General features: G+C 32.6%; 1 protein-coding gene across 5 annotated transcripts in view; it reads right to left on the bottom strand.

Annotated features, from left to right (window-relative positions):
• LOC106471312 (protein-cysteine N-palmitoyltransferase HHAT-like) overlaps positions 1 to 10,408 on the bottom strand; it is a 55,121-nt gene extending 44,713 nt beyond the window's left edge. The window contains exons 1-3 of one of the 5 annotated variants that reach the window (XM_013931907.2): positions 10,304 to 10,408; positions 7,835 to 7,939; positions 6,010 to 6,074 (exon numbers count right to left, since the gene is read on the bottom strand). In XM_013931907.2, coding sequence (XP_013787361.1) covers positions 6,010 to 6,074; positions 7,835 to 7,922 — 153 coding nt within the window. In that variant the 5' untranslated portion in view covers positions 7,923 to 7,939; positions 10,304 to 10,408. Of the gene's footprint in view, positions 1 to 6,009; positions 6,075 to 7,834; positions 7,940 to 10,298 lie in introns of those variants that run through there. The other 4 variants (XM_022399922.1, XM_022399919.1, XM_022399920.1 and 1 more) reach the window with 4 other exon arrangements.
• Between the last annotated feature and the right edge of the window lie 203 nt (positions 10,409 to 10,611).

The following is a 10,611-nucleotide window of genomic DNA, read 5'->3' as shown; positions in this document are numbered from 1 at the left end:
GTCTCTTCTGGCACGTAATGCGCGTAAACCATTTTTGGACAGAATTGTAACCAGTGATGAAAACTGGATTTTCTATGCAAATATTAAATGACAAAAACCACTTCTGACCCCAAAACCTGAACTCCATCTGCAGAAAGTGATGCTTTGCATTTGGTGGGACATCAAAGGAGTAATTCATTTCAAACTCCTCAATCCACAGAGAACTGTCAATGCAGAGATCTATAGTCAGGAACTGGAACATTCAAATCAAGTCTTCATCAGAAAAACCATTCACTCATCAATCAGAAAGGTGTTCTTCTTCTCCATGACAATGCACGTCCACATGTGGCACGTTTGACATAACACAAAATTATGGAGTTTGGTTGGAAAGTTTTCCCCCACCCACCATATTCTCCAGGTATGGCACCATCAGATTACCATCTTTTTCATTCATTGCAACACCATCTTAATGGGAAAACATATGCAAATGTGGAAGATGTTAAAGAGGATACTGACAAGTTTTTTGCTTCAAAGCCAAGTGAATTCTTTAATTAGTGCATTAACAACCTGATTGGAAAAATTAAAGATGGAAAAGCATCATTGACAAGAATGAAGACTATTTCATTTAATTAATGTTTTGTTTTGATATATATATACAAGTTGTTTGGGTTTTTTCATCTAAAAAATACCAATATTAATTTCTTGATGACCTAACATTTCTGACTTCTAATGCCTAGAATTGATAAATTTTATTAGAAACTTTTTAGCACCAGCAACATACCAGTGTCTGTATGTTTTGAAATCCAAACTAATTTATGTATTATATTGTAAGACTTAACAGAATGGGCATCAATGTCTGATAAAACTAATACATTCTGTATGATGCTTATTTTATCAGTTTCAATGTTTTTATACTTGTTACCTGAAAGTTTTAGTATTTTTAAACCAAGCTTTAGTTCTTTTCATATACATATTTAAACATTTTTACAAATTAAAGTTATAGTTCTCCTATACTAAAAATGTATTTCCAATAGGTACTTACCTCCCCTCACATAAATAGCCATTCTCATTCAGTGCTGCCCTCTATATGCAAAATAATTTTTCACATGCCACAAGCTTTGACATTCCCACCAATCTGGAATTGACTGATTTCAATGCATCTTGCATGCAAATTATCATGTGACAACCCTCCATCAATAAGAGTGTGACATACTTTCTTGACACGTGACTCCCTCTATTCAATTCTACCAAACTATCACTTCAAGTTTAGGCAGAAAAATGAAGCACCAGTTTTCAGTGGGGAGGAAGGGTGGAGGTAAGTACATTTTCAGTACAGGAAAATACGGCACATTATCTCTGCTCATAAAAATATGTAGAATCCCACACTGAAGAGGTGGAGGGACCAGTGCAAGGGAAAGAAAGAAGCATCCTTTGAAAGTGTTCAAGGGACACTCCCAAAGAAATCTTTGGAGTTGAAGATCATATGTTGGAGACCGCACCACTTCTGTATCAGATACACTGTTCACCCATTGTGGAAAAAGGTGCTGCAGGTATGGACGGAAATAGGGATTAACGCTACCCAAAGTAGAAATTGGGAGATGATAGTATGAGGTATAGTCCCAATGCTTGACAGACAAAGTACCTCCAATGGACGACAGGTTTGATATGCAGAGAAAAGGGAACGTGCATAATCAGAGTGAAAACACAAGGAATTGATGATGGAAAGAAGGATACAAGGAATAAAAGGTCAATTGAATCACAATCCAAACCCAGGGAGGAAGGAAAAAAATTTCACAGACAAAGCAGTGGAGTAAGTGAAGAAAATCATGAGAAACATATTCAATGGAAAACAACTTTGAAAACAATGAAGCAGCCCCAAAGCACGTACTGGACTGACAAGGTTATTTGAAACCAACCAAGAAGAAATGCGAAAGAAAGAAACAGAAAAGTTGAAAGGAATATACCATGACCCATGAAAATATAGGCTAATAAAACCAATTCAGAACCAAAGAAACAATCGAGTGAAAGCAGCAGAGAAACCAAGACTTGTGTCAGCCAAGAAATCAATCAGAAAGACCTAAACTGGAGTGACATCGATGAACAAACATTTTGGGAAAAAAAATGATGGAAAGAGAAAAAAACTAACATTATAAACTGGATGTAATACTGTTTGAATATATCAACAGCCAGGGCAAGTGAATGATGAAATACAGACCAAAATCAAAAGAGGTTATTACCTATGAATTAAAAAAAAAACTTCACATGGAGGAGTAGCCCACAAGAGGCAGGGCTACCAAAACTTTGGAGGATTGAGAGGTCACTCCTTGGGAGATAATATGATGGGACTAGAAAGTCAATCAGCAATGAGAATAAAAATACCTGGAACATGACCCTCCAGGAGACATATGTTAAATGTGTGGGTTCAAAAAGGGAGATCCACTGTCGATCACAAAAGGCACAAGAATGAACATCCCCTTGGTGAATGATAGACACCACCACCACCATGAAATAGATGAAATGAAACGTGATTAGTCAAATCCAGACAAAATGAAGAGAGTAAACAAAAGCAAACTGGACTGGTGGAATTGCTAGGGTGCGAAGGGAATAAGATCTTTCACCTGGAGACCATAGTCCTGAATCCTCCTACTGATCGAACAACATCCCCAACCACTAGAAATGAGAATCAGAGAAGAGAAATAATCCAGAAGAGGTGGATGAAGCAGGAAATCTGACGTTGTAGGGGCTATCAACACATACAGACAAAGAGAGAAGGAAGAGAATTAAGTTGAAAATCAAAGAGATGGTCCCGATGGAAAGGTATTTAAAAATACCCACCACAAAGAGATAATAATGTGAGGTATGGAACAGGAAAAACATATCCAACTGGAAAATCCAACTACCCAATCTGACTGTGGAAGGAGTATCCGAGTATGTTAAGACTACCTCCGTTTGGAAGGAGTTAACCAAAGCTTCACACCCAATGAATGGTGTAGATAAATCCCCCAAAATGTGGAAGTCGGATAAAATGCAGACCACCCCACAAAAGACATATGGTACTGAAACAAGCCTAAAAGGTGAGGCAGGAAACTGGGACTGAATCACTTGGTGAAATAACCTAAGATAGTGTCCCAAAAATAGGAAAAATAAGAATGCGTACTATGAACATTCCTAGACATGCAGAAATATCAAACCCAAATATGACCAAATACTACACATGAAACTGGAGAAGACCCGAGAAGTGATTGAGGCGGGACTTATCAATCCCGAACATCAAACAGCACTGAATACAAGAACGAATGGAGAAAACACACAGTTAGAACAGGTAAAGGATGGGAAATTGCCAGACATGTAAAAGAATAAAGATGACAATATCTCAAAATGAAACAAAAAGCAACAAAAAAATTGGGTATAGCATGGCATATACCCCATGTGATGCTAAGCATATAGTTGGAGCCCCAAAAAATGGACTGGTAGAGAAAGAGATCTGACCGTAAGTCCCTATTAACAGTGGATGGTAGACAAACAACAGTGTCTCATCCAATAAGATCCCAAAAGGAAAGAAGCCATGTGTGGACAGAAAGAACTGAAGATGGCAAACTCCTTAACATGTTGGGAAGAAAGAGGAGGTATCCCATGAAAATTCATAAATATGAGTGGAACACCTAAAAAAGGAAGTGGAAGGTAAACATTACCTGTAGGAGAGTAGATAGGGTAATACGAAGCTGAAAAACAAGGTAGGGGAGGAAATAGATAGGATTAACAGAGATACAAAGGACTTAAAACCAAGAAAAAAATCTGTCTGATGGTAAGCTAAGGCAAAAGAGACGAAAAGATCATCAAGAAAAAATGTCAGGAGAAGGGAAATATACTGTAAAATGTGTCTAAAACAAAAGCCTAGCAGATTCTGCAGTAAAGGCCTGGAATGTAATCCATGATAAGGAGGAGGTAAACTGACAAAATCTGGGCCAACTGAAATACGTTCAACTATTATAGGAGGGAGGTGAGTAATATTGGGAGCAGGTAGGGTGGACCCCAGTCCCTAGAGGTCCACACAAACAAAATTAATGGTAAGAAGTATAAATTATAAATCAAACAAAATCAATTATATCTTATATAAGAAATGTGGTATTGAAAGAAACATATGTAATGCATGTTATGTGTTGAAGAATGACAAACTAGTTAACCTAACTAATGATTATTTCGGAAGTATAACCCCAGGTAAACCTAAATTAGCAGATAATTGTTAAGACTAGGCTAACAAGATTCTTAACTTAATTAGCAATTAATCTGCAAGTAGAAGTACAGGTAAACCGAAAATAACAGGCATGTGTTAAGTCAAATCAAACAGTGTAGGACAAAGGATATCACTAAGCTCTAAAATAAAAATCTTATCCTAACAATAAGTACAATAATAACAAAAATGAAATAAAAAGAATTTATAGAATGAAATAAGTGTGTATTAACAATAACCTATGTATGAGACATGATGTCTGAAAAAAAAAACAATATAGTTAAATGAATGATTGATATACCAGTAAGATGAATTACAGGTAATCCTAAAATAACAAATACCCCTAGTATCAGTGGTATAGGAGAATGGATATAACTAAGCCTAATTTCTAGCCTGAACTGGACTATGAATGTCAACCAATCTAACAAAACTTATATAATAGAACTCAAATAACTACAGGTAATAATATTAAAAATAAAATTATTCAAAACTCATAACAATATAACGTGTTATTTTAGCACAGTTAGAGAACTGTATGTCAATATGTGTGAGCCCCAAACTCGAGGCAAGGCTCAACAAAGATCAGTTAATTGGACGATCAATCTCCTGACTAAATAAAGCCGAAAATCTTACCACAGAGTCCCGTGACCTGAAGCCTGTGCAAATGTGCTAATAGAACATATAACCTTCAAAGTGGTAACATAGAATTCATGATGCAAAATGAATAACCAAACACAACTGTGTTAGCAGAAACAAAAAGCTTTTGTAATGAAGTAATAAGTTCCTGACTAAATAAAGCCGAAAATCTTACCACAGAGTCCCGTGACCTGAAGCCTGTGCAAATGTGCTAATAGAACATATAACTTTCAAAGTGGTAACATAGAATTCATGATGCAAAATGAATAACCAAACACAACTGTGTTAGCAGAAACAAAAAGTTTTTGTAATGAAGTAATAAGTTCTGTAACTGAGTAGAAATATAAAATAATTCCACTTTGGAATAACTCAACAAATTACAAATATCATTATTGTATGACAAAAAGTAAACTTGTTGAGAGAAATTAATACAAAGATACAAAAAATTAAAAATAAAAAAAAATGAAGAGAGAGTAGAAACTAAATGCTATAACACGAGTACTGCCAAATGAGAAGTGAGAGTTTGGTAAAATTGAATAGAGGAAGTCACATGCATCAAGAGAGTATGTTGCACTCTTATTGGTGGAAATTTGTCGCATGATGATTTGAATGCAAGATGTATTTGAATCAGTCAATTCCAGATTGGTGGGAGCATCAAGGGTTTTGGCATGGGCAAAGATTTTTTCATATAGGAGGCAGCACTGAACAATAATAGCTATTTATATGAATGGAATGTACCATATCAGAAACAAAGTTGTTGGTAGCTTTACTGGCAGGTGTAATGAAGTATCTACAGTTTCAAAAATCTAAATATTCAGTAACTTATTTTCTATTCATAAATTTTACATTGCCATTAATAGTAAATTTCTTTAAATGCATTAGCCATTTGTAGATTTTGTCTTCAACTCTTTTTACCCATTACTTAAAAAGGTTTACTTTTACGCTTTCTTTTTTACACCTAGTTATATTTTATTAGAGCATAATATTTAAGAGAACTTAGATCTCATGCATCCAAGAAATAAAGTATTGTTTAATTAAAAACAACATCAATCAATTTCACCACAAATTATCTTGGTACCAATTTCATCTATCATGTTGAAATTTTAATGACATTTTTCAAAAAAAGAACTTTTAACTATTTCTAATCTACATATAAATCATACCTTCTGCCTAGAAAATAATGACCAGCCTTCAACAAAATCTGTGGGATCCAACATATACTGAAACGCTATACAAAAACAATAAAAACTTGTATGTAAAAGGTTTTCCATTTTAAAATAATGTTCATGCCTATTATTTACTTTTAATGAGACAATTGAAACTTATACAACTAAACAAATTTACCATAATACTTGTATAATTTTGCTTTACACAAAGCCAATGACAATTTATTCCTTTTACATACATTCCTCATTGTTTTAAATTGGGCCATATCAAGGAATCAAAGAGGCCAACATTTGCAAGTGAATGCAACTTGTCTCCACTATGCAATCCAACAAGACTAATTTTGACACAAAACAATTCATGAAAATATGGAAAAATTTAAAACTGTCTATATCTCTGTTTGGGACCTGCAAAAAGCATCTTTATACCAAATTCTAAATTTGGTCAACACAAGGCTAAGTAATTGACCAAACCCCTAAAATTATGGGTATATTTAACATTATGACCTCCTCCTAATATGACCAAAAATGAACACATCCCATATTTTTGTATTTACATTTTTGAGACCTGTAAAAAAAAAGGTATCTTTGTAACAAATCCCATGTAAATTGGCTGACACACAGTGGAATAATTTTCAAAAACCCTAAAATTATGCTTTTTGTGGTATCTTGACTCTCCTATAATTACTAAAAATAGGCAAATCCACCATTTTAATTTGTCAATGTGTGGGACCTGTCGAAAAGTATCCTGTAAATTGGTCAAAATATGACCGAGTTACAGACAGATGTCTGATACGTATTATTTGTAGTAAAGAATAATAGTTTGCCATAAATCTCAAGTCATCTAAAACCCCAAAATTATGCTTTTTTGTGAGCTCTGACCTCCATAAAAAAATAAATAAAAATTACTCAAAAAGGGCAAATCTAACTTTTTGGAAATAAATGTGTTGGGCACATGAAAATTTATATTGTGCCAACTTGCAACTTCATTGCTGTAAATATGACCATAGGAGCCAAAAATATACATTTTTAGATTCTTTGACTTTTGACCCCATAATATCCTTAAAAAGGCCTAAATAAGTAAAAATATAAAAGGTGTCTGGGCATATTGGACCAAGGTATAACTCTACCAAGTTTCAAGTTAATTCATCAACAAATGAAGGAATGGTGATTGATTGATTGAAAAGTGCTTGGAAGAAGGAGAAAGAAAGAAGGAAGAAAAAACAACAGAAAAACAGTATGTCTCTCTGAGGAAGCATAATTATACACATGAATGGACTAGAAACCAGTTCTGTATATTATCCATTAAAACCACAGTCAACAAAACCATTAAGAAAAATACATGAGACCTATATTTTGATATTTGCTGAATATTAAACATCTTGAGAACAAATTTATAGGCTAGGAAAACAATTAAAACTTTCAAAATGTATGAAGCATTCTACTTGAGATTTATGGCAAACTATTGTTCTTTACTACAAATAATACATATCAGACATCTATCTGTAACTACAAAAGATTTAATTACTCTGTACAGCTGAATATTAAAAGAACCAGACAGATTGCATGAGAAACAGTAACCCATCCAATATTTTTTCAAATCATTATATATTTCTAATAGTATTTTCCTGCAACAGAAAATGTTAATGTTGACAGTCACAAGTAGAATAGTAACTGTTAACATGAACTATACCTCTGCCTGTGTAAAATTTAATTAATAACACATCATAATCTACAATAGTTGTATGGTTGATTGAAATTACAATTAAAGTTTTTTTTTATATAGTAGCTTTTGTTTTGTTTTTTAAAAAAAGATCAAAACTACCTTTAGAAGATTGAGCAAAGCAGTACAGAGAATAAATGACTCCACCACACCATACACCCCAATACAAGTTCGTTTCAATCCTCCTCATCTTGATATACTATTCCCCTGCAACATCAACAAAGTTATTAACTTTATTAAGTAGTCTTTTATACAGTTGTTTTTAGGTACTTATTTATACTTTTCTATTGTTCTTTTTGAACCTAATATCAAACTGACCATAATAGAAAAACAACAGTAACTAGAACTTCTACTTCTACTTAACACAAATACACACATACATAGTATACATATATATGTGTGTGTGTATTACACACACACATAAAACTTATAATAATTTTAATCTAAATTGTTAAATCTCAATACATTATACACATGAGCCAATTCAAATAAGTTAATCAGATAAATCATTTGATTTTTTTAGCTTGGCTTTACTAGTTGATGGGAATAAGGTCACAAGCAGATACAGAACTTCCAAAAAAGGCCTAAGTTAATGGGTATCAGAGTCTGAGAGGACACTTGCATTCATCTGAGAAGCTAAGATTTTTTAAAATTTGAAATCCAATTCCTTACACTTTCTAGACTTTGCCAGTCACTCCCATCTGTAAATTAGTAATCAAAAATGAGAATGACCAATACTTTATACTATTACTGAGAATATCTTTTCCTTCCTTTGTGGAGCTGACTGTAAGAATCTACCGACAAAAAAGGCATCTTAAGAATCTCTGGTGAGTTTTTAAATCAATCATAATAATTTGGAAGAAAATATCCCTTAAGGCTATCTTCAACATTTTACATATAATAGATGGTTCAGGCCCCTGTTTCCATATAAGAAAATGAGTATAACTGGTCCAAGAAATCACTATAATATTTCTACTAATTGCATCTCCATTTTTCTCTTTATTTCTATTCAATGGTTTACTGTTTCCTTCATTCTTTTTTCATATACACCACACCCCACCACAATTCACTAATGAATGTGAATTTTTTTTTACCTTATTTGATTAGATGAAATAGTTTTTATTCTTTTATAGTAACAAACTGAGGATCTCAGTGAGTTTAATAGCTTCTACTTACATTTCTTAATCTACTTAATGTTGATTGGAGCATAGTACACATAATTACAAATAAATAAAATTACCATGAACTCTACAGAATCTTCCAACTAGTTTTATTTGCTCAATATTTTGGCTGTACACCTTCATTAGGAGTATACATATAATTTCTGTAATGAACTCTTATCACTGAAATTAATATTGCTATATTCTTGAATACAATGGTCTTAATTGAGTTATAGAGTACATTACAAAAATTGTATGCTTATGATGAAGACATAAAGCTTGAATTAATGAGCAAATAAAACAATTTGTAAGATTTCCTGGAGTTTATGGCCATTTTTCTTATTTGTAATTACAAATAGCTTTCTGTCACTCATATATAATTTATAATTCTTATATAATTTAACAGCCATAATGAAAAATAAAACATGACTGTAAATAAAAAAAAAAATTCTAAAAGTGAATTTGGAAAATGATATACTTAAGTTTAAAGTAAATCTCTTAACTAGAAAAAATTTCACCCTCAAATAAAAATTTAAACAACCAAGTTTCATTTCCATAATAATCTCCAGTGCAGATTTATAATTAAATATTAAAAGTTTTATCCATATTTAATTAAGTAAACAGGTTTGATTCTTTAAAGTCACATGTCCTCATCTCAGTTAATATTTAACTTAATAATACATAGATACAAATAACAAAATATTTGATATAACAAAAGTTTACTTTAGATAAAATACATGTTATTACTAGCACACTGCAAAAATTATTGCCCAGACTATAATCATATATACTAATTTTACTATTAATACATTTACTAATACCAGTAATAATAGGGACTGAACAGAATTTATAAAAGAATATGGAAATGTGGCAGTTTAACTTGTCTCCAAGTCTTTTTCAACACTTGACTGATCTACAGCAAGTTGGCAAATCTAATGTTTTAAACCTGAGATCTACATTACTAGATTATAAAATGCTAATAAAATATTAACAAAATTTCAATTTCATTTGTCACAGTCATACGGCGATGATGTTAGTTACTAGCACTACTAATAGTAGTAGGATTATTGTATTTTAAAACATTCGTTCTTTTATAGTTTATTCAGTCCCATGTTTTCCGAGAAAAGTATATGATAGACGATATTCCTATGTTTACTGTTCTGCGAAAAACCCCAAATTAAAGCCAAAAACCAGACAATGTAGTTTTTTTTGTTTTTTAATACAATCAGCCCAGTTTTAATTCTATTGTCTCATGACTCTACTGAATTAGTCAATATGAATTATTATGAGAAATGTAATTGATAGTGATATGACCGCGATTAGCCAGCAAAAGGCGTTTACACCATAAAAATTACTGAAAAATATTTTAATACTTTTATTATTCAGTCGAACTGCACTAACATTACCTTACCTCCTATCCTGTTAAAAACACCTAGTCCAAATTAAAATAATCTTCAACACTCCACGAATATTTCCACATCGTTTACATTCTCTCACGCTCTCTACTCAGTTGTACATACGCCCTCTCAGTTGATCTGCCCTACTAATTAATTTTGCATTGAATTTTCTTACACCAACTTCTGACACTGAAGAGGACAAAAAGCATCAAAAGGTAATGCCATATTCGTATTCCTAAGGTTCCTATCTTACATCTACCTCTTCATAATAACGATAAGTTTAGAAACTTCTAGAAATATTTCGTGTGTTTGGAAACTGAAA

This window comes from Limulus polyphemus, unplaced genomic scaffold, assembly GCF_000517525.1.
Source record: "Limulus polyphemus unplaced genomic scaffold, Limulus_polyphemus-2.1.2 Scaffold4534, whole genome shotgun sequence".
Taxonomy (NCBI): Eukaryota; Metazoa; Arthropoda; class Merostomata; order Xiphosura; family Limulidae; genus Limulus; species Limulus polyphemus.
Note: the sequence above shows the minus strand (reverse complement) of the source record. Positions and strands in the feature narration are given on the sequence as shown.